The sequence below is a fragment of the Phalacrocorax carbo genome, chromosome 4 (assembly GCF_963921805.1).
Source record: "Phalacrocorax carbo chromosome 4, bPhaCar2.1, whole genome shotgun sequence".
Lineage (NCBI taxonomy): Eukaryota > Metazoa > Chordata > Aves > Suliformes > Phalacrocoracidae > Phalacrocorax > Phalacrocorax carbo.
In genome coordinates, this window is record NC_087516.1 from 6,955,212 (window position 1) to 6,979,752 (window position 24,541).

Here is a 24,541-nt window from a genome sequence, read left to right on the forward strand (position 1 = left end):
ATTTGCATGCGGCCTGCTCCGTCCCCTCTGATTGGACGCGCTGCCCATCACTCTCCGCAGGGAGCGGCCACGCCCCTAGCAGAGCGGAAGCCCCCGTGGCCGCCGCGCATGCGCTCGGCCCTTCACTCGCAGTGGCGGGGCTGGGGGGGGGCGGAGCGGAGGCGGGCGGCATTGGGAGTCACCGCGCAGGGCGCCTTCCTGCAGCTCCGCCGCCGGCTCCGAGGCCATGCTGCGGGCGTGTCACCGAGCGGGGGTCGCCGTGGCCGCGCAGGTGAGCAGGGCGGCGCGCAGCCCTGGGGGAGCCCTGCGAGCTGTCCTCGCTGTTGTGTGCCCCCCGGCCGGTGAGGCCTGGCTGCCTGGCTCGCCAGGGACCGGACCGGACCAGGCCAGGCCGGGCCGGGCCGGGCCTACCGACGGGGGCGAGCGCAGACAGCCGGGCCGGAGTGGAGTGGGGGGGTTACGAGGCGCGGCGCGTCCTCTGACCGGAGCTCGCTCTTCTCTGAATGACTCCACACGCGTAGGCCGCAATTGGCTGCCCGGATTTTGAGTGGCGGCTGCGAGGGCCAACGGGACACCTGGGCGGGCGGTAAGCGGGCTCAATCGAACCGGGCGTACTACGAGTCCCGGCGTGCAGCACGCTCGTCCTGCGCGGGGTGGAGGGGAGCGCCGCCGCAAGGCATGCTGGTCCTTGTAGTCCGCCGTGGGTGTCGCAGCAGGCGGTGGGGCGCGCCGTGGTGCCTGCCGGGGGATGTGGTCTCCTCGGTGCCCGGCCCGCCGCCGCCGCCGCCTCGTTTCCCACCGCTCCCGGCCCCAGGGCAGCGGCGGGGGGCGGCGGCCGCAGCCCGGAGGGGCAGCAGGGCTCGGCGGCGGCACACGGCCGGCAGCCTCCTCCTCGCTGGCGGGGCCGTCGGGCCCGCTCGCCGGCGAGGAAGGACGTGACCTTGGCGCCCCTGCGGCGGCCCGGCCCGCCGCCTCGCAGCCCTCCCCCGGTTTGGCGGCAGCGGGTCCGGCCGTGCGGTTCATAACGGGGGTGCGGTGCTGAGAGGGACGAGTAGCCTCGGGTTTCGGGCGGGAGGGGCCCCGCGGTCCCGGGTGGCTGTGGCGGGGATCTCCAGCCCCCCAGCCAGGCACCAAGGGCAGGGAAGCTGTGATGCCGGGGGGAAGGTGCCCGTTGGGTGTATTTTCTGGGCCTTTGCCCTCCCTCATCGCTAGAAATTAGGGCGATGATATGTTACGGAGCCTTTTTAAAGCAGTCGGCCAACTTTAAGAAGCTACAGGGGTTTATAGGTGAGGGTGACTCTTCTGGTAAGACCCCAACTTGTATTTCAGGTGTCTGCTTAACAGTAATAAAAACATAATCTGATTAGATCACTTTTATATTCCGCTCTGCATGCCGGTGTTGGTTACTCTCTGTGCACACGGTTCAGCGAAGGACAAGGCGTGTGTTCAGCGCCCCCAGCTCTGTAGTCGAAAGGTAACCGCCCTAAAGCCAACAACCTTTTCCACCGCAGCAGCTGATGTTTCCTCCGCTGCTTTATAAGGCTGGAGAGTTCTCTGGGCCAGGTCATTTGATGCCCACTAAAATAAGGCTCTGGGTTTGCAGGCTGGTGGAAGGTTTTAGCTGGGAGTTGAGAAGACAGAAAACAGGCTTTCACAGATGTTTATCACTTAGGGCTATTTGCATGTAATCAGTCTCTAAAAGAACATGTCTAGAATGACTGTACAGCCCTGGAAAAGCCAGTGTTGTGCTCCACAGCTCGGAAGTGTGCCTTCAGTCTGTAAATGTTCAGTGGAAGAACTGTGCAAACACAGAGGTGCCTCAGCGCTCTGGAGTCTGTTGTCTGCACCCTTCCTCTTTGTTTCCTTACTTCAAAAGCCAAAAAAACCCCTTTTTTTCCTCTCCTTCATCCCTACTCATGTTTTCTGATGAGACTGAATATGATGGAGATTTAAGTTGGATGGCAAAAGTGTGTATGCAGTGAAACTGTATTTTATGCATTTTGCTTCTTTTTATACATATGTGGGGAAACTTTGTGGCATACTGCAGTATATACAGGTGAAAACCGTTGTGGGTCCTGTGGGCTTTCAGCACCTAAAACTTGGTTCTGACTCTTGGTGGTAAGAGTCAGAAATTGGACTTCAATTTTTAATTACAGTGCCTGTTTTGCAAGAGGTGTAGAATTGCAGACTCTAATCAAGAAGCACTAACCTGATCTGAGATGGTACTAAGTGATTTTTCACAAGCAGTGAAGATTCCCATCATGGAAATAAGACCTGTTAAGGCTGTGAAAGGGTCGTCAGGCAGATGCTGATGCCATCAGGCCTGGAAAGGGCACCAGTGCAGCGACACCAGGATGTTCCATCTGTCTGTGCTGCCTGTTGCCTTGCTTGTAAGGGAGGGCGTCCTCGCTGCCTGCATCCTCCTGCCTGGGGGACCACATTCAACAGGAATGTTCTTGCCAGAGCAGCAGCATTGGTTTATTCTCTGCTCCAGCTGTGGCGATCCCCAGGCAGCCACAATTGCACCATTTTTATATCTTATTATCCATCTTCCATTTTCTTGTCTTTAGTACCCCTTCAGCACTCTCATCCCTCTTTTTTTAGACATGAGGCTGGGTGTGTCTCGTGTTTAGGAGTTTCTTTCGCCCTGTTCAGCTGGCTAAAGCTCAGGTCAGAGCCTTGGCGTCTTCCTGCAGACCTGATGGTGGCATTGTTGCGAGTGATGCCGCCTCGCTGGTACCTTGCTGTTCAGCTGGTGAGACTTGGTTGTTTTGCTTTGGTACAGCCCAAAAAGGAATGTGTGTTTGGGGTTTTGTGTTTGGGTTTTTTTTGTTTGTTTTTGTTTTTTAATACTAGGAGTGGCAAGTTTTAACAATGTTTTTTTAATAATGGAAATAAACCCTTTTTACATATGTGTTATATGGAAGCTGACAGTGAGGCAAGTCTGCTTCTGTTTTGTGATGTTAAGATACTCCTTTACAGGTTAAAAAAAATCCAGTTGTCTGAGGAGAGCTGGGCCTGGTCAGGACTGTGGGGTAACGGGTCGTTGATGATGCTCATTTGCTTGAGCAGACTGAGAGCTGGGAAGCAGAGGGTGGCTGGGTGGGGGGGGACGGGAACAGGACAGCAAAGCAACTGCTGCTCCCCTAAGCCAGAGCAGCATGAAGGTCTGAGTACTGAAAATCCCAGTAGAGAGCTTGTGAGGTGGGGACTGGGAAAAATTTTATCCTTTTACTGTGAGCTTTGTGTGGGGAGGGTCAGTAGACTTGTTAACAAGTAAATTGAAGTTGTGGCTTTGAGAGAAGTAGGCAGCATTTTCATAAATGTTTTCAGCTACATGTGCAGTCCTGCACAGAGGCTCTTCTTTCCTCAGTTGGAGTATTTTTGTAGTGTTCTTACTGAAAAGAAACAGAGGCCCTTTTGTAAAAAGGTATGATATTTGGCAGGAGTCTTGAATGACGGGAAATTAATTTGAGTTGTGTGGTCAGATATCCTTGTTATACCTAACCTCCATCATGATGAAGACGAACTTTCTCAGAAGTTTTTGGTTTGCTCTTTCTGCTTAAGTGCACAAATCCCATGTTCCAGAAAACAGTACATGTCTTGCAAGCTTCATTCTGTGCAAATCCTGGGTCAAGGGGCTGGTGACTAGGAGAGGTTTAGCTGGGCCTGAATGGACACAGAGGATGGCGTGTCCTGTGTGTGGTTATTTTGAAGTTACGTGTGTTGTATAAGCCCGCAGGGCAGATTTTATAATTTTTAATTATGTTCTGCCATGCTGTGCCTATCCTGAGCACTTTGCCGGGGCGAGCTCACGTGGATAACCTCAAACACCAGATTCACTGGGGCTCTTAATGTTAACCAGAGTGACGGTATGATGTGCCCTGCAAAGCGGTTCTCGTGGTGATATAATAGTATGTAATGAATGTAAAATAACAAGCATGTAAGAATAAGGCGACACAAATTGCATGTAGAACTGCTGGAACAGGAGGAAGAAATGGCAACAGCTGCCCTACAGCACCCTTGCTGCGGGGATCTGCGCTGTCTGCGCGATGCCTTATCCAAAGGGTTTTCTTTGGCTTCTCTTCTGCAGAACAGCAAATGGCTTATTTCTGCTTTTTACAGGGCATAGCAATGCATGTGTGATGCATTTCTTCCAAATCGTTTGAGGCATTATTACATATAAATAGCAGGGGTCTGAAAAATTACAAACTCCTGGAAATTATACAAAGGAGAGATTAGAAACTGCTTGTAAATTTCCAAATTATGGTGATACAGCAAATAAAAGCGAGATTATTATGATGGCCAAAAGAGAGCAATGCTGCTTTAAAAAAATCAGTGATTTTTGTTTTGAGTTAATAGTGTATTTAGATGTGAGGGGAAGAGAGTTGGACTTGGGCTTCTGCTCATAAAACTTTTTGGTACTTAAAGATTTGTGGTTGTTTTCCTGGCCAGCTGTGGGAATTTCTGTTTGTGGCATCTTGAAAGAAAGAGTTGGTGGGGACTTGTTTTGGTTTTAGTTATCACTCCCATTGCTACGGGTACACTAGTGTGAGAGTCTGACCCCGCAGACCGAGCACCTGCGCTTCGGGTCCTCTCATCTTAAATAATGATGAATAAAAATGAGGATTTGGCTAATCATAGAACAGCCCAGCTTGGAAGGGACCTCAAAAGTTCACCTGGTCCAAAGAGCATCTGGTCCAAAACCAATATTCCCTCCAAAAAACCCCTCCTGATGTACAGAGCACAAATGCTGAACAACAAGAAGCGAGCTTTCTCCTATAGCCTGCCAGCTCCCTAAGCGCGGCCTCTTCCAAAGCGCGGGAGCGGATGTGTTTGCTGAAGGTGGGTGCGGTGTTATTTGCCATCGCCAGGTGCGAGCAGGGTCTGTAGCCACTATGAAAGGGAATGTGGTGGCCCAGGTACCCAGGTGACCGTGGGGAGAGCCCCCAGGACCGCCTAAAAGGCAAGTGCAGCCTGAGCAAGGCCGAGTGAGCGAGTTGCCTTAAGCTCCCTCTTGCTGTGGCGTAGGGTGGGACGAACTCCAGAAAGCCTGGCAAGGGGCTTGGCAGTGATGCTTTGGTCTTATTTCCACGTGAGTTTTAGGCAAAATAATGTAAACCCAGAGTGTTGGAAGGGACTGAAATTGAATGTATCAATAGAAAATATTCCCCCCACCCCTCCCATATTATTAGGTTGAGCTGTTAGCATAATGCTTGAAATATTTTGCTCACCCTGACCTTCATGGTGTAATAGGGACCTGTTGAGGCTCAGAAGCATGTCCAGCAGTTGATTACAAAATCATTTAAGAGGCTTTTTTTCATTATGTTCTATTTGAAAGGGCTGGTGAAGGCTCGGTGCATGCTTCTGGGGCAGTCGAGACTAATAATCAAAAACATTACAGAATATATTTATTATTTTGTCTTCCATTCTATCCATTGTAAATGAGGAAATGGACTGTAGAACACAGCTAGGGCTTGTGGAAGTCTCAGGGGTAAGAAGAGCACGTTTCCTGTTGCTGTACACATGCTCCTGTTACTAACTAAAATATTTTGGCTGCTGTTGTGGAAAGAATAAGAATTCAGTGTTCCTGCCTTTCCTTTGTAGGCTGTTGGGCAAGGATGGGACCTAAACCACAAGACTTGGGCTTGTTACTTATTGCCGTATACAAAAGGAAATGGAGCAGTTTATCTTCTGGGGGTATGTTGTAGTGAAGCATCTCCCAGTTTATTTTTTTAATAAAAATGTTCTTGTTGCCCAAAATATCTCAATTCTGGGAAAAGTTCCTTTTGTGCCTTGTACACTGATTTCCTGCGAGTCCTGTATTTCCCTTTTAGCAATTCACATGTGGGGGGGGAAAAAAAACCACCTGAAGGGGACAGGTTTTTTCCCCTTCTGCATGCTAGAGTAGCTTAACCAGTCTTTCTGGTTAATCTTAGTTTTCAGCTAAAACCTAAAGAAGATAAAAATCTTGGATAACGTGATTTTTGTTATGTAGAATATAATGAAATATCACTCTCCATATAGTAATTTCATTTCTATTCTAATCTGATGGCTATCTGGAAAGTAGATGCGTTGTTAGTTCTTTTGAAGAGTAAGTCTTGGTTTGGAAGCTCAAGGAGAACTGCTTGTATGTCTTCAGAAATAAATATTGTTTTAATCACTAAATATGGTTTTTAATATTTTTAATTATTTAAACAGCTGCTGTTGTCTTCCGCACTGCTGAGAGCTGAGCTGCTCTAGCACACGAGATTGTTGAAGAGAATCTGAACTAACACATTTGTACTGCCCAGACTGGAGGTCGGGAACATAAATAGGCAAAATAAATGCAGAAATAAGCTGGGGTGGATTTTCTTTTTCCCCTCTTCCTTGTTTTTCAAAATGCCTAGTTACTTCTTTAAAAGCCCTTAACCTACAAGCTGCATATAAGAAAGGTCTCTCCATCGTTTAGGGAAAACAGAGTCCAATGTCGCTGCTCCAGTGCCAGCTGCCGCTTTCCTTGGGAGGGCGTGCAAGGCGTGGCGATGGAGCAAGCCGCTCCCATTCTGCTGTTGAGGTGAAGAGATGTTTAAATGTGCTCACTGCTTAACTCTTGTCTCTTCCACCCCTTGCAGAATAGCCGCTGTGGGAGAGCGTCACTCCGTCCATTACGACTGTACCGTGGCTATGCTACCCCCCCGGGAGAGTCTGGGTACGTAGGAGATTTTGGAGGGTGGAATTGGTTCTTCTGTGCATTGATCAAGAGGGAGCCTGCTCCTTAGTTTCACGTGAGAGCAAATTGGTGGTGGGGGTGTTTGTTGAATAACTTGTATTGTCATGGTTTTGTGTGTTCCTTGTTCTGTTCAGTAAGGTTTAAATGAAGCTAATCAAGATGATCAATATTTAGAAGGAAGATTGTGGGTTGCTGTCCTATCTTTGGTTAGTCATGACCCGGGACGGTACCAGGGATTTGCTGGTGCTGAAGGTGGTTTAAAGTGGGTGCTGGGTTTGTTGGCAAGCTTCTGGAACAGAGCGGTTGTCCCCAGCTCTAAGCTAAAGACTTGGAATCTGTTTGACATTTGTCATATAATACAATTCACATAACTTTCACTCTCCTTCCCCCCGCCAGTGTCTCGGTAGGCAAAATCATCGGTGCAGGTGCCCTGTTTGTGGGTGGAGGAGTAGGTGGAACCGTCCTGTATGCCAGCTATGATCCGCAGTTCCGGGAGAGCGTAGAGAAGGCTGTTCCCTACTCCGATAAACTCTTTGAGATGGCACTGGGTCCTGCACCTCACACTGTACCAATGCCAAAGAAACCGGTAAGTGTTTCCCAGTCGCCCCGCCCTTTCATTTTTCTTTTTTTTTTTTTTAAAAAGAGCCTCTGCTCTTACTTTCCAAATTCCGATTAATTTTGCTGAGTGCTAAGAATTTAAAAAATTCTTAAATTAAGAAGGTTTAAGAATTATGAACCGAAGTTTGTAACTGTGCTGCGTAACAGTCCTGCTTGTATGTTTGCTATTATCTTGTGATTGTGGTCTGTGGGTTGTAAAACTTATTTTTTTGTAATAAAATAGTAGGATCCTAACTGAATAGCTGCTCTGCTTATTTTCAGAAATACATTTGGAAGAGAGAGGGGTGGGCAACATGTTGGAATTTAACTCTTTTACTAGAGGCTTAGTGTAGTTAGAAATGCAGCAGGATTAGAAAAAAATTATTCTAAGCTGAACTTACTTTAAAGAGAACTCAGAACATTTTTGAATTAATAAAGACTTGAATGGTACAGGGCCATGCATAAGCATCATACTTTGAAATATTAGTGGTGTGGCCCAGCAGAATGGAAAGCCTGATACTGCCTTCAGCACAGCTCAGGAAATCAAATCTGGAAGTTTCTCTGTTCCTGCATCTGAAAGCAAACACTTCCCAGTTATCTAATAACGCTGAAAAGCTGCTCTGGCTGCTGTTGTCCTGAGCTTTCAGAAGCCTTTTGACCTTCAAGAAATCCAAAATATTTTTAATTGGAGTTATAGAAAGCTGTTCTTAACAAATGTGAGAATATCAGTTGACTGAAACTGTATCTCTTCTGGTTTGGCTACATTTTATGTGTGATCGTCCAACCTCTTAATGCCTCCCAGGCACTAGTAAATTTTACAAAGCACACTGGTCCGACGGCAAAGTTGTCTCCTGCCCAGTCATGGCTCTAACTCAGATGCTTTTATTATTGTCTTGTGGCTTTGCATGATGGATATTAACAGATTAGTATTGTAAAACCTTGCAATACCCTGTGCTTGAATACGTGTTTGTCTGCCGTTAACACCGGCATCTGAATCCTTTCAAAGGGAAATCAGTGACACCATGCAGGTCTGATTCCTCCATGCCTGTCAAAGGCACACCATGCCTGTGGCACCTCCTGTTCAGTGAAAACCGGATAAAATCATGTTTGTTCTTTTTAAATGTATCTTTAGTTATGCAGTTACCTCTCTTCAAAACAATCACATATAATTTCCACTACGAGTAGAAAAGGAATTGCCTGGAAACTGAGTGGGATGGGCGGGGTGACTCCCGTAAGTGTTGGTGGACAAAAAAATTACGATTGAGGGAGCGAGCGGTTGGACCGCTTACCTGAAAAACTGAAGCTGGGTAGGGAAGACTGATGGCCTAATTTTTTGTGACAATAAACACTCAAGAGGTGTGAAATGAAGAGAAGTGTCAGCTGAATTTTAATGTAAGGTACCCTGCATGGACTAAATAATGTCCATGGGGAAATGATTGAAATCTGCTTTCTCGAGCCATTTCAGACCTTCATGTACTTGTGGTTTTTACAGTTTCTGCATTATCTGTAGTCTTCCAAAATATTCAGAAGTGTTTGGAATGTTTGGGGCATGAAATGAGTTGCTTTTTGTGCATACCTTAATAAATATTTGTAGTGAAAACTGCCACTACTCTACCTTCAGTTTTGGAGAGGTGAAAATTTTAAAGATTCCTTCTAAATTAAAAATCAAAGCAAGAAATTACATGGCCTTGCTACTGCTTTTATGAGTACCTTGAAGTTTAGATTGAGGATACAGTTGTCCGGACATGCAAATGTTCTTTTCCATCATAATGGGATCGGTGAGACACAAGCCGTTCGGAAAACTGATGATACTTATTTTTGATTTTTCTAGGTACAGCAAGGTCCGCTGAAGATCTCATCTGTAGCAGAAGTAATGAAAGAGTCTAAACAGCCTGCTCCCAAATCCCAGATGAGCAAAACAGAAGCTGTTGCTCCTTCAGAGGAGAAAGAAGGTAACTTTACAGACTGTCATGTAGAGAGAGGCAAAAGACCTAATGATCTATATAATACATGCTGGAGTAGGTTAAAATAGTTGGGTGGAATGGTTGAAGATGTTATAATTTCTTAGAATTGATGTTATTTTCTTTGCAGTCATAACAATATTTGCCTAAAATGGCTTTAGCTGGGGTTTTTTTTGCTATTTTATAGGCAATTTTGTTGTATAGAATATTTGGAATCTAAGATAAACAATGACTATCCTGCATGGTTTAGATACAAAACTCAGTAGGAAGAGCACTTTGGGTACTGGAGCCTCCTCTGCTCGCAAGTGCAAGCAGCTTAATTTTGGCTAATTACTGAGCTACTGTAAAGCTGGATCAAATGAAACTGGTTTAGAGAGGAGCAGTTGTGACATCTTTTTATATTTACCTCTCATGGCCGTGTGTGTGTGTATGTGATACTCTTTTTCTGGAAATAAGAAGTCGGTGTCCAAATACTGCTTCTACAAGGTTTCTCAAATATTTCTACAGAAGAAAAAAATTTGTCTTTTATATATACACATATATATAAGTATAGCGTATATATAAGTAAGTATAGTTCTTCCATTATAGCACATCTATACTAACTGGTTTTGTTCTATAACTGTATTTAACAGCAGGCAAGGCTGCAGCACAGATCATCTCTGCAACAGGTGTAGCCATGTCGGTGCCAGCTCCGGGTACAGAGACTGAAGAAGGTGAAAAAGATCATATGAGCACAATGAAGAAAAACAAAACCCTGTAGCTTCGAGTGCATTAATTCTTATGTCTGTATTGGTATTTGTCAGTTTTTAAAGGCGTGATTCTTTACGCCTTTTGCAGAAGAAAACTTCCACTCTTCCACATTTTAACACACTAAGAAGCTGAGATTGGTACATGGGACAGGTATAGGTGTGAATGCAAGAGGAAAGCCTGCCTTTATGCTGATCTGGAACTTGTACAGTCCAGTTTGCCTCTGCTCTTGGTGGCGTTCTGATTGCTCTTAAGAAAAGCGTGTCTCCCAGGGCCAGGCGAAGAAACTGCATTTATTGTTTAGCTCAACAAAAACCACTAGCTTCTGTATGGGGGTTTCTTTCAGCTGAGATAGTATTAATTTCTTTAGGTATGAAAACCATTCGTAAAAGGTATGCCAGCAAGAAGAAAATGCCTCTTCAGAGTTAGCGTCAGCATTATTAAGGGTAACTGGATAGTTCTTGTCGCAGCACAAGTCTGAGAGCTGAGAAGTCTGGGCTCTCTCCTCAGTTCCCATGCAGACTTGCTCTTGGTCTTGAGAAGAATTACTTAGCTCAATGCTCACTCTAAAGGGCATTTTAAGTAGCTTTAGGCTAGGGAATAGAGTATAATCGTGATTCACCATAGGTCCCTCCCTAATCTTTCTTTACTTTGGCTGGACTCTCTAAGCTTGCCAAAGGAGAACTGAGGGGAAAAAAACCAAACCCAACATATATTGACTTAAATTTTAAACTTGGCTCCATAAATGTTTTCCAGTTCTTGCTTTGCCTTTCACTGCTGAATCTTGTATATTTTTGTAACTAGTCAACATAAAATCTCCAGATGCGTGTGAAGTATCTGTGCTGCTATTTTTAATTTTAAGAAGATTTGAGACTGGCCGTTAAGAGTATAAAAAAAGCTTGAGGTAGTTTCAGCACAGCTTCATGCAGAAGTCAGATTTATAAAGTGATACTGACTATAAAAATCAGTTTTGAAAAGAAAGTTACTTGCCTACAAGGAATCCATTTACTTATGTGGACTCTCCCCTAAAACAGTTTAACTCTTTTTACTTCTGAATAGGTAAAGAACATGAAGGCTCCCATGCCGTAAAAGAACGGTCTCCAGAAGAAGTTGCAGCCCGGCTTGCCCAGCAAGAGAAAGAGGAGCAAGAGAAGGTATCGGGTAAGTCCATACTGGTAGTTTTCCTATATGGGTTGGACTTGTTTGGCTTGAGTTCTGAGTTCCTTTTGCACCTCTTTGTTGTTGTCCCTGTGTTGTCCCTGCAGAGTGAGTGGTGTTGAAGCTTCTTCCGCCCACTAAGAAGTAACTGATAGTCAAAGAATGATAGAAAATTTGGGGTTCAAATGGACCTCCAAGGTCTCTAGTCCACCCCCTTACTTGGAGAGTCAGGGCAGGTTGCTTGGGGCCGCCTCCCCTGGAGGTCTGAAGCTCTCTAAGGATGGAGATTGTTCTGCCTCTCTGAGCAGCTTTGCCAGTGCCTCTTATGACAGAGAGCTTGATAGAATCATGGAATGGAAGGGACCTTTAGAGGCCATCTAGCCCAACCCCCCTGCAGTGAGCAGGGACATCGTCAACCAGATCAGGTCACTCAGAGCCCCGTCCAGACTGACCATGGATGCTTCCAGGGACGGGGCATCGACCACCTCCCTGGGCAACCTGGGCCAGGGTTTTACCACCCTCATTGGAAATTTCTTCCTTATATCCAGTCTAAATCTACCCTCCTTTAGTTTCAAACCATCACCCTTGTCCTGTCACAACGTGCCTTGCTAGAGGTCGCCCCCATCCTCCCTAGAGTCCCCCTTTAAGCACTGGAAGGCCGCAATAAGGTCTCCCCGCAGCCTTCTCTTCTCCAGGCTGAACAACCCCAACTCTCAGCCTGGCCTTGTAGCAGAGGGGCTCCAGCCCTCGGATTGTTTTTGTGGCTGCCTCTGGACCCGTTCCAACAGGCCCATGCCCTTCCTGTGCTGAAGGCTCCAGGGCTGGACGCAGCGCTGCACTGGGGTCTCACCAGAGCAGAGGAGCAGAATCACCTCCCTCAACCTGCTGGCCATGCTTTGTGTGATGCAGCCCAATTAAATTTTGATATGTCCAATTAATTTATTTTGTTGACACTTGGATCTGTTGCCTCTTGCCCTTTCTTTGGGCACTTTTGAGAAGTCTGCTTCAGACTCTTCTGTGATGCTCCTTTAGATGTGGAAGGCATTAGTTACAATAGGCCTTTGGCTTTTCTTCTTTAGGCCAGAACAAGCCTCTCATCTGTGCCATGTACTCCCATCCTCTGACCATCTTAGTGCCCCTCCAGTGTTGGCCCCCCTGTATGTTTGTACCTTTCTTACACCAAGGCTCTCAAAATGAGACACCATATTCCAGATGGAGTCTCGTAAGTGCCAGTTAGAGGGAAATCATTCTTTCACATGATCTGTGGGATGTGCTCTTGTGTGATGTAGCCCTGTTCATGGTCAGGACTTGCTGCTGCTGACCGTGTGCAGGTTGCCATCTTCTGGGATCCCCAGTCCCTTGTCTACAGAGCTGTTGCCTGGACTTGTTCGGTGGTGGTTCAGGGATGGTATGTCAAGGCTCTGTGAAGAGTTGCCTATAGGTTCTGGGCTGGGAACTATGAGTTCTAACTCAGACTTGTTAATTCAGCTGTATTACTGAGAGGTGGTCTGGCTTTTCTGGTACCTCAAAACTCATGTCCTCCTTGTGTGTCTTGCTCAAAACAATGAGTTTTGCTTCCCCCTCACCCCCCACTTGGTTTATTAGATTTTAAATACTTCTGGGCTGTTGTTTGGTCTTGGTTTGGCTGCAGCACGATTGTTTAAATCAGGAGTTTTGGGTCCTTTCCTGGTTTGCCTCAGGGAAAGCCAGAAAAATAGAGAAATGGGTTTTTGGGTAGATAGTGTTCTGCTGTCTGGCATGTCTGATGGTGGAAGAGGTGCTGGTGCAGTGTGGTGCGCCTGCTCTGGTCTGTCCAACGCCTGCACACGTGAAACAGGATCTTGGCAGATGTGTCGACCACACACAGACTTTCCTCGGAGTGCTTTGGTCCTGAGCCAGAGTCCAGGCCTTGGGCTGTCGTTGCACATGAGGGATGAGAAGGATGTACAAGTCTGGACTTAACGGGCTCGGAGGAGACATGTTGGTTGTGGCCTGCTGCCGCTTGCTGCTCTTCAGAACTTTGTGTGGTGTAGAAGAGCAACACGAACAGAAACAAGAGGCTTGGCATTAGTTGCCCTCTTCGTACAAGGACTTCTCTGCAAGTGAAGAAGTTGAAATGTTACATGAAAAAATCCAGAGGAGTATTTACTGGAAAGGTGGATTTACTTGCCCCAGTACTTAGAAATAAATCTCTGGCTCCAGAAAGGCAGGTATTGCTCACTCTGTCATTCTGGTTTGGTTTCTACTTGAATAATTCACAGCTCATTTGTGCTTCTATATCAATAGGAATAGTTGAGTCCACCGCCGCCTTGGTGAGGAAGAATAACTCTGCATTTGGAATATATCTTCCTTGGGGAAGATAGGAAAACTTACAATGGTTATTAAGAGGAAACAAGTAACAAACGAAGATGGAAAATACGTATTGGTTTAAATGCCCCCTGCAGACACATGGCAGAGGTCTTCCACTGAGCAGCTTTATTGCTGTAATGCAGACTTGCACCTCAGTCGTCCTCCTCGAAATAAGGACGGTGTTTTGGCAACCTTTCTTCTTCTTCTGTAGGCTGCGAGCGCAGTTCCCAAACTGACCATCTCTTTTGGGTCATAGAAAAAAACATAAGGAGATGCAGAGAATGTAACGTATCATTTTTACTAATTCTAAGGCTCTTTTATGTATAGATTGAGTTAATTCTTTTTTTTTTTCCCCCCCCAGCCCTTGCAGCAACTCTAGAAGGAGCCCTAAGCACAACAGCTCGTATAACCCTCCAGGCGATCACTGCCCAGGAGTCTGCTGTGCAAGCAGTGAATGCCCATTCGCAAATACTGAAGGAGGCCATGGACAATTCTGAGGTAAACTGCACAAGTGGGGACAATTTTTTTTGTTTTGTATTGTATTCAGCAGAACTTTTCATTTCACAGTTGGAGTTGGAAGCTTTTCTTGCAATGTCTTTACTTTTTATCACAGTTTTAACTGATCTTTCCACTTATGAAACACGGTGTAGTTGAATAATACAGTAGCTTTGCTTTTGAATTTTGGCTTTGGTTCCGCCCCCCCCCCCCCCCAATCCTTTAGTTCCCTTTTGCAAGAAGAAAAGCACAAGTTAACACATTGATAGTTTTCACCTTGTATTTTAATTCATTGTATTTTAATTCCCAAGTGCAGTTTTTACGCAGATATAGTTAGGGTATCACGCTGTCTGCCCTATAATTCCATTGAACCATTCCCTTCGCCAAAATCTTCTTGCTGGATTGTTCATTTCTTGTCTGGAATGAGCAGGGGATGTGTGAGCGATACCAGCTTGTGGTTCCGGTGTGCTGGTGCGGGGTGGTTTGCGTGGAACCACTGTTTCCTATTCACTTCTGGAGCAGAGAATGTAATTTAGTGGTTAATCAAACAAACAGGGGCATATGGGCAACTAAATGGACACCTGAGATTTATTCTAATAGTTAGAAACACAAGCATTTTGAGAGTTTGCTTTTAAGCTTAAGCATTAAGCTTACTTTAAAATTAAGGAACTTTATAAACTATTGTGGTACTTTAAGCATTAAGCTTAAAAGCAACTTTGAAGTATTACAGTACTTTAATACCTGTAGAGATTTCCCCCCAAAACATTGTGGCACCATAGAGGGATCCTCACACAATCTTGTCTGCGTGGACAAGTGGCTGTTGCTCAGGTGGAACAAAACATTAACAATCAAAAAAACCCCAAAACACTCAATGGAGGAATCGTTCGTAACACAGAAATGTTGCTCAGTTTGAGTGAAATGAGTGTAGCAACTTCTGACTCTTCTCAGGCTTTCATTTATTTTTGGTAACTGTTTTACTTCATGATTGTGGTGACCCTGATGAGGCATCTCTGCTTCTTAGGCTGCTGGGGAGAAAAAATCATCTCAGTGGCGCACTCTGGAGGAAGCGCTGAAGGATCGGAGGAGGGCAGTGGATGAAGCCGCTGATGCCCTGCTGAAAGCCAAGTAAGTTGCTTGTTCTTAAGGCTTATCGAGTGTAAAGTTCATGTTGCCCATGCGTGGGCTGGCAGACACCAGATGAGTTTCTAGAAAGTGTGTGGTCACCCATGTTCGTATTAAACTGATGCGTTTGTGCCAAATTAAAAAAAGTTCATACACTAACGAGTATTTTAATTCGCAGTGTGTACATCTTAGGTGCTTGTGCACGTGGTGCTCACTGTACCAAAGAGTCTGAAACAGTCCTATTCTTTTTAAGAACTTGTTTCTCTCCTTAGTGCTTACATATAATGTTGGTAATTCCAAGTAAGATTGAAAAAAAAAAAATCCATAATCCTTTTTATATTATTTTTGGCTAATTTTGTCAATATTAAACCCTATCGTAAGGACTCCATGACTGTACTCTCTGTGTAGTGAGTCAGTAACATCACCAGCTGCTTTTAGTTGTAATGAAAACTTAAACCTTACAGCATCATTTGGCAGTTCCATCCGTCAGCAGACTTGCTTTTGAGGTTAGATTTTTACTAAGTGTATGTGTAAGAACTCGCATGCTGAAGCGGAGCGCTGCTCGTAACCCAGGGTTCTGCTCGGGCCGCGCTGATGGGCATTGAGTCTGGTGTGCGGGCGCATCGCGTAGGGATTATAGCAGCGAAAATAAGACGACAGACATATCTCCAAGTTGCCCTTGTAACGAGGACAGACGTGAATTTGGAAGCCCTTCTGATGTTTGAGCCCGAGAGGGCAACATCATCCTTGAAGTGCCACGGTTGCTATTTAAGTTACAAACTTCTATTTGAAGTTGCTGTGCTGACTAAAAAGAGTTGGGAGGTGTAACTGAGGATTCAAAGAGTAAAACAAAGCTAACCCAAAGCCAGGTGCACTAGCTTTCATTCTCTGTTGCTCTACTGGATGCCTTCGCTTTTATTTACTTGTTTATTTATATTAAAGCTTGTTCCTTATTCCAGTGAGGTCATTAGAAACCTCCATTGGTTTGAATGGGTTTGGGAAAGGAACGCTTTTTCACTTTTTCTGTGATTTCCAAATATTGCAATTAGAGGAAAGCGGTTCTTCCTTAATTACCAAAAACCACAAAAATCTATCTTCACAGAGCTCTGTAAACTTTCTCCTATCCTCATTTATCTCCACCAGTCACCACGTCCGAAATGCTTCTGCAAGAGTAAGCGTCTGTATTAAGAGAATCAAGGAAACATTTTTATGCAATGGAAATGTCTGCCTTCTCATACTAACTTAGTTTTACTAATACTAACTCCTTTTAGTGACTTTTCTTTCATCTGCCCCCTCCAGCTAAGTACTAACTGAATTATAAATAATTCTCACTTGACATGGAAGAGACACGCTGACATCTTTTGGTTTCAGGCTGTGGAAAAGAAATTCTTTAATGAGCGCATCTTTGCCATGTTGCTGGTAGATGGGAAGCGCCAGCGGAGGTCGCCAGTAGCTCTTCCCATAAATATAGACGGCATAAAGTAAACTTTTCTTTGGGCTTGTGTTGTAAGACCTGTACACGTTATAATTAGCAGCTGCTTCTCTCTCTCTCTCCAGAGAAGAGTTAGAGAAGATGAAAGGTATCATCGAGGATGCCAAGAAGTCTCAGATCGCAGGAGCCAAACCTCACATTATTGCTGCAGAAGAAAATCTTCATCATATGATCGTTGACTTGGACAATGTAGTGAAAAAGGTGATGAGTGCTTCCCAGGCGGTTTTCAGTTGCCAGGAGAGTAAGGACTGCTTGGCACCTGGTGCAGGCCTCCCGCTCCCAAGTCCTCTGTAGTAGGTTAAATATTTTTAAAGTGTAAATTCTGGTCTCTTTTTAGTTATGCGCAGCCTTTGAGCTGATTATATACCAGTGAGCAGTCGTGACAAGATCTTTGCAAGAACTTAAACTCTGTCCTGAAAGAGTGTCCAGCCAGTTTGAGTTGTGTCTGTCCTTCCTGTAGGCGACCTGTGATTATTTCCATTTGGTGCCGAGAGGAATTTACCATGAGGTTAGGGAGGAGTAGGAGCAAATTGTGCTAATCAATAATGAGCTTTACAGCTCAGAAGACTGAGGAAGAAATGTAAAGGTGACATTTATCTCCTTTGCAGCACAGCTGATAATTCCTCAGGTGCGTTTTGAGTGGAGAATTTAGCCTAATAGTGGGAATATCAGAGCTTACTGAGAGGGGGCAGCCATCGCGGGGCTGGCTCACCAGCCTATATGGTAGTTGAAAGCCAAGAAGAAGAGCTGGAGATCTTTAAAGATATAAACTGAGTTAAAAATATCCTTTTGGTTCTGTCTAGGCTACAGACTGGCTATCTAGTTACAGTGTGCACGAGGAGAAATGGATTTGTGGTAGTTCCATCAAATAATTATTGTATACAAGAGGTTTGATAATCACAGGGTGGGGTTTTCTCTCCCCCAAGTGAGTGTGCTTTGGTTGGGCTGGAGGGTGATGATATCTGCCACTAACTTTGGACCTGGCTTTAAATTATGTATGCCTGTTTTCAACGTTTGCCTTGAAAAATAAACTGATGTAATTTTTGTTTGTTACAGGTTCAGGCAGCGCAATCTGAAGCCAAGATAGTAGCACAATACCATGAGCTTGTGGCTACAGCTAGAGAAGAGTTTCAGCGAGAGCTTGACAGCATCACCCCCGACGTACAGCCTGGCTGGAAGGGGCTGAGTAAGTCTCTCACTGCAGGGTTACTTGGTGCTTTGTTACATGCCAGTCACTCTGGTTTGTGGTGTTCTACCACTACAGCCATGGAACTGAATGCCCGGCGTCCTGTTTTCCATATTGTTTGGTTGGTCTGAAGTGAAAATGAGTTTACAGTTCAAATAAGTAATCTAAAGTGGGCGTTATGAAGAGGCTTTATTCCGTAAACTACCTGTGCTGTATTGGAAGTTCCAAAAATGTAGCTCTTGTATGATAAATACGATGTGGTTGTTAAAACCTCTCCTCCCTCCCCTGGTATTCCAGGAAGAGACCCAGGTCACTCCATATTTGGACCAAGTCTGTGTTGCTTGCTGAGCAAGCATTTGCCTGGTTGAGTCTCTGTGATTATAGGTATTACAATACCCCATTACTACAGAGTGGTAAAGAACTCCCTGAATTTCTCGATCATCACTGAAACGCTAGATACACTGAAAGGTAGAGTTCATTGTTCATACCCTACCTACCCCAGTATGTGTTATTTCTACGTTAAATCGAGTAACTTACCTCGCACGACAGCGGCTGCTGCGCAGAAGCTGTGAACGGACATCGTACGCTCAGTTTATGCCATTGCTGCTGCAGTTCTTTGCCTGAGATCTGAAATCTCATGAGCTGCCTTTCCTTGTGCGGGACAAAGGGAGAATGTCTTGGGGTTTGTGATTGCTGCCCTTCGGAGGGAGGAAAGGGAATCTCCTGGTAGCTTCTGTGCACCCAGTCTCAGACCAGCGTGACCTATGGAAGTACATAGGGACTTGTTAGGGTCCGCAGCCCTTGCTGCCGCCTGGGAAGTTGTTCCTTAACCAACTGCTTCTAAGGACCTAGAAACATCTGACTAAAATTTCCAGTGTCTTGTTGCACTTTTCTACTTCAAACTTGTATTCCTTGCTTTGGCTAAACTTCAGCATCAATCTGTGGTTTTCCAAAGGTGATTTTAGTGCTTAGGATGTTTTGGGCTGCATGTTGCCTGTAATATAGAGAGACTTTTATACTCGATACACTGTTCTCCCTAACTGAAGTCTTGGACTCATGTTTAAGTCACTGCAGATAAGAAGCTCTTAGTCTTCTGTTTGACTTATGCATGACTGACTTGCTGTAGTGAACGTGTATTAACTTTTCCAACCTCTCCTCTTTCTGTTGCAGAGATAACTGACTTAGGTGAGTTCCTGTAACTTATTCTCATCTTGTGAACGTCATCTCTTCTCTTTGTTCTTTTTTATGTTTGTGTGGTACATCACTGTAAATTGCAGGCAGGACCAACAAAGGGGTGAAAAGTTGCATTCCTAAACCCGTTCAGGCTGAGGTATGCTTTGGGATCCTTTCCACTAGTTTTGCACATCTAGCTTAAACCACAAACTCTTTGTCTAGTAGCACTCCCCAGGTGAGTGTGAGGCTGGCTTGTGAAAGCCAGGTTTAAATTTCCTTTGTGAATTTAAGCCGGCTGATAACCGGCTGCTGAGACTCCAGTGAGAAACAGAAACCATGACCGGTTCCAGTTACGCTGTGTGATGGTGTTTGTCCTCACGTGGGCCTGTCCCGCAGCCGGCCTGGCTTGAGAGCGCTGCTGGACACACCAGCTCCGGCTGCTGCCACTGAAACGCTGCGGGACTTGGTATGCTTGAAAAGCCACGTAGGGCCACCCCGAGCTGGGTCACCACAGCCAGATTCGTTGCACCGAGCCCTCCTGCACCAGCCCGATCTCCAGCACTCACCAGCAGGATGAATTTCACTTGCTTTGGACCCTGCAGGAATGCCTTCCCCAGTAGTCCAGGGTTTTCCATAGAGGCAATTTAGCTGGCAGCTGGTGCAAAACGAGCTGCAGCATTTTATGGAGCCTGTGCCATTCTCTGGTCACCAAATCTACAAATACTGCAGACGTAGCCTGTATCCTCCTCTCCCAGCAGAGAACCAGCAAACTCCTTAGCAGACACAGATGTAGTCGTGGCCCCTGCTCCTCTTGGAGTAGCCAAACCTGAACGGTACAAACTGGGGTAAGAAATCTGGTTGGGAGGACTGCTGAAGAGGGCGTAACGCTGGCCGTCCCTCACAATGACTTTGGTGTTCTCAGTGTCAAATTGCTGTACACTTGTACCCAGCTGGAGGTTTTGGTCAGCACCGGGGTTCTATGTGTCCTGCTGCTCTGTGTGCTGTCACGGGGGAGAGTACGTGTGGTGTAAAGAAAGAAACAGAGTTGCCAACAATCTCCTCCAATTCAGTTGTGACATGAAGAGCGGAGTGTAAATAATAGCTGTGAATCACTTCAAAGAAACTGAGATAATTCCTCTCCTAGAGAGAAGGTGCTCACTGGTAGGCACGGCTCAGAAAGTGGTATTGGGCGGGCGTTAGCACAGGTCAAGGGCTTGAAGCACTCAGAAACTTTTCATCAACCACGTGGAGCCTTAGAGTGCGGGAGCGGGAGGTGGGCAAGCACCGTGGCAGCAGTTGCCCCACAGACTTCCCTAAAGCCCTGTGTTTTCTTTAGCTGGCCAGTTATCGACGGACGACTTAAATTCTCTCATTGCGCATGCCCATCGTCGCATCGACCAGTTAAACAAGGAGCTGGCGGAGCAGCGAGTGAGGGAACAGCAGCATATCGAGTCGGCCCTGGAGAAGCAGAAACTTGAAGACAAAAAAGCATTTGAGGCAGCCGTGGCCAAAGCGCTCGAGCATCACAAAAGTGAGATTGAAATAGAACAGGAAAAGAAGGTAAAGTGGCGTAACGCGCCTGTTGGGGTCTCTGGCTCAGAAGGGATGTAGAAGAGCTAGAGGATGTGCACAGAAGAGCAACGGGGATGTTCTGAATGGTGGGAGACTTCAGATAGGGCGGGCCCCAGGGTAAGCGTGGAAAGGTGGTGTTGAGCAAGGAAACTTTGGCACAGTTAGAGCGGTAAAATCGTACAGCGGGACAGGGAGTGGCTTCTTCCCATTCCTGTCTGCTGATGGAGGTGGGATTACTGGGTCAGAGTAAGTGATCTGACCCAGCAGGACCATTGCAGGGCTATGTAGCCCCTCCATCCTGCTTCCAGGAGGTGTTTCTGTGTCCTTCCGCTCTTTGCCAGTGGTTTGGGATTTGATTTCTTTCAAAAAGATGATGAAAACTCAGAATTTTCATGCTTTAGAAATGAAGCAAGTGCAACTTAGAAACACAGGGATTTGGGCACTGGAGGTTTTATCATTTGAGATGCCGTATTGCAGGCAGAGGCTTCAGCCAAGTACCCCTGCTGTTCCCAGCTCTGCCTCTGAAAGCGAGATCAAACACTGGCCGTTAGTGGGAAAACTTGCATTGACTTGAGGGGTGCTAAGGAGTTCACCTGCAGCCTGTTAATTCAAAGTACTGCAGTGACAGGTATTAATTTAGAACTTTTCAAAAGGTGCTTTAACTATCATCTTCACATTTAATGGAAGGTTGGAAATTACACACTCCTTTTTAAAAAAAAAAACAAAAAAACAAAAAACCCAAAACCAACAGAAAATAAAAAAGCTGTTCACCTGCTCCTAAATAAACCAACACCAGGCACCCGTGTGCCAGCGCGCCCTCCCTAAAGTGGCTGTGTTACACAAGATGAGGTAGAAGGGGTATTTCCATTTTATTAAACTGTGCCTGACTCAGACAGCATTACATCATGTAGGGAAAGGTAAAATATGTTTTGTTTGGAAGCTGGTTTATAAACACTGGAGTGTTTAATTTGTGTTACTGTATTTTTTTATATAATATTTTGATAACTGTGCTAAGTACCCAGTGAGCGTAATCACCCGTTACACGCATTGTGGACAGTGAAGCTGTTCTTTAATGGCCTTTGGAAAAGGCTCAGCTATAAAAATGGACCTCGGCAGCTTTTTAAGATGAAACATGGGCTCTGTCAATGCTGCTCCTGTAAAACGTAGCCTAGGTGATGGCTGAGGATATGATCACACACCTTGTGACAAGCAGCTGAAAAATAGCGGTGCAGTAACCACCACTCGTGTGCGTACAGGTTGAAGAAGTGCGAGAGGTGATGGAGAGCGAAATGAGGACCCAGCTGCGGCGGCAGGCTGCTGCCCACACCGACCACCTGAGAGACGTTCTCAAGATCCAGGAGCAGGAACTAAAGGTGGAGTTTGAGCAGGTAAGGGGGGGAGAGAGAGGAGTCCCCAAGGGAACTGGGGGGATATTTGAACCGTGGCGAAGCGTGAGAGTCCTGAAGCATCTTCCAGGAGACTGAAATGCGGGCTAGGGAGGGAAGCCTGCTCAGCTTGAAGAGGTGGGATGAAGTGCCTGAATGTGTAGGTTTTATTAAGACTTGTCGTAAAAGCTTTTGCTGTAGATGAGGAATTTGTGACAGTTGCAAGTGCAGTAACTGTTAAATTCACTCTAAGGCTTCTTACTGGTGTATTGTATTTACTATATGTATTGTCCCTAGAAATTTTATTGTAGCTATGTCCCCAGAACATATTCTAGACTGTCCCTAGCAGATTTCTAAAAATGTATCTTAAAAATCAGGTAAATATAATTAAACAGCTGGTTCTGGGCTGATCTATGCATCTCATTCTGTTTCAGAACTTATCTGAGAAACTCAGTGAACAAGAAATGCAGTTCAGACGCCTTACTCAGGAACAGCTCGACAACTTCACCTTGGATATAAACACTGCCTATGCCAGACTGAAAGGAATAGAGCAAGCAGTTGAGAGTGAGCACTGAAATCACATTTCTTTAAGGACTAAAGCCATGATCCCATTAGGGTACCCTAACCCGTTAGGCTGGGTGCCTAAACCCAGGCTTAGACACGCAGCTCATGGGCCTGGATTTGCCCCACTGCTGAGCACCCAGCAAATCCCAGCTGCACGAGTCCAAAGCCGTCACCTTGTTCTGACCCTAAACTGTGGAACAGACTGGCTTTGAGGCCAAACGCCGAGGGGGCGGCTGCTTTTGAAAGCAGGGTGTTCAGAGGCTTTTGCTGCTTGTGTTCAAAACCTCTTCCCATATGCGTGCCCCTAGCTGAGGGTCCTTTTCTTGGCTTATTTTGCAGGTCATGCAGTAGCAGAAGAGGAAGCCAGAAAGGCCCATCAGCTGTGGCTTTCTGTTGAGGCGCTCAAATATTGCATGAAAACAGCCTCTGGGGACAGTCCCACAGAGCCCCTGGAGAGCGCGGTGAAGGCCATCAAAGCCAGCTGCTCCGACAACGCGTTCACAGAAACCTTAACGGCAGCTCTCCCTCAGGAGTCCCTGACGCGGGGGGTGTACAGCGAAGAGGCCCTCAGGGCGCGCTTCTACACAGTCCAAAAACTGGCCAAAAGAGTGGCGATGATCGACGAAACGAGAAACAGCTTGTATCAATACTTCCTGTCTTACCTGCAGTCGCTGCTTGTGTTTCACCCCCAGCAGCTGAAGCCACCGGCTGAGCTGAGTCCCGACGACCTCGACACGTTTAAATTACTGTCTTATGCTTCCTATTGCATTGAACACGGAGATCTGGAGCTGGCGGCTAAATTTGTCAACCAGTTAAGAGGAGAGTCCAGGAGGGTGGCGCACGACTGGCTGACCGAAGCGCGAATGACCCTAGAAACAAAACAAATCGTGGATATCTTGACAGCGTACGCCAGCGCTGTGGGGTTAGGAACAACTCAAGTGCAGTGAGCCAGGATTGTAGCTTCGGAGGCAGTTCAGCGGTTGTTTGTGTCGGAAAGAAATCCCACGATCTCCTAGGGGTCGCAAAGCAAGCTGTTGGCGGGGGCTGGAGGCGTTAAATCAAACCACGGGTACCGTTTTGTCTCCTTGCACTGTGTTTAACTTCACGACCGGTTTGTATTTGTGTCGGGTTTGAGTTACCGTGACAACCAACTTCAGGAAACTTCTCTACAATTTGTGTAAGAATGTTGTCTCCCCATCTTACCAAGCGGGCTTGTGATCCAACCAAATAATGTCTGTAACCTCCCATTAACGATTTGCCACTCTGTCAGCTGAATAAAACAAGAATTCAACCACTTCCTCCTGCTCTTCAGTCTCCTATTTAAACACCAAGCACAGCTGGGCAGTACAGGAACAGCCTTTCTCTGTGACCTGAAGAAGTTAGAACTTCTCTCTCTTACTCCTTTCAAGGGGCAAGAATTCAATGATGTGAGCGATGTGTCTGGTCAGTAACTTGTACAGCTGTGGGGGGGAGTAATCCCTGTGTAAGTGCAGGTTTGAGCTGGTGCCACAGCACAGGTGCTGGTGGGCTTCTCTCCCCGGGTGGCACTTGTCAGACCAGCTCTTCTGTAGCTTCAGAAGACTGGGTAGTTCTAAAAGTCTGATCTTGGCTCAACCATGGGAACGCGCAGAAAAGACCGAGCGCCCTCCTACTCTTACCTGTCCCTTTGTTCTTACCATCAGTGAGGATTGAGCAGACTCGATCATTTCAGCAACTGGGTACCAAGTAACTGGGGCCTGGGCTACCTGCTGACCCAGTTTTAAATTGGTCCAATAAAACAAAGAGCACATCAGCACCTCTGAAAGCCCTTTATCTTCCACCTTCCCTGTGCTAGTCACACAATCCTGGGCCAGGCATGTTCGCTTTCTGCAGCGAATGCTGCCTTCCACCAGCTGTCCTGCCCCTCTGCCCCTGCAGTGTGACCAATCCCTGCCTGTCAGCTGGAGTTTGTGGTTACCTTAGCAGCAGTTGTTGCCCAAACTCGGTACTGCATGAGCCTTCAGCTGCTTTCCACACCATCATGCACAC

At 46.2% G+C, this 24,541-nt stretch overlaps 1 protein-coding gene across 2 annotated transcripts; it reads left to right on the top strand.

Annotated features, from left to right (window-relative positions):
• Positions 1–116: 116 nt before the first annotated feature.
• IMMT (inner membrane mitochondrial protein) lies at positions 117–23,811 on the top strand. Of its 2 annotated transcripts, XM_064448911.1 has the most exons (15): positions 117–271; positions 6,615–6,691; positions 7,109–7,298; positions 9,141–9,261; positions 9,903–9,983; positions 11,077–11,178; positions 13,886–14,022; positions 15,041–15,144; positions 16,699–16,834; positions 17,690–17,819; positions 18,990–19,004; positions 20,329–20,552; positions 21,821–21,952; positions 22,384–22,513; positions 22,853–23,811. In XM_064448911.1, the coding sequence occupies exons 1-15, from the start codon at positions 227–229 to the stop codon at positions 23,458–23,460; spliced, it is 2,232 nt and encodes a 743-aa protein (XP_064304981.1). In that variant the 5' UTR covers positions 117–226; the 3' UTR covers positions 23,461–23,811. The 2 variants fall into 2 exon arrangements, with proteins under 2 accessions (XP_064304981.1, XP_064304982.1); XM_064448912.1 differs by lacking the exon at positions 18,990–19,004.
• Positions 23,812–24,541: the final 730 nt, after the last annotated feature.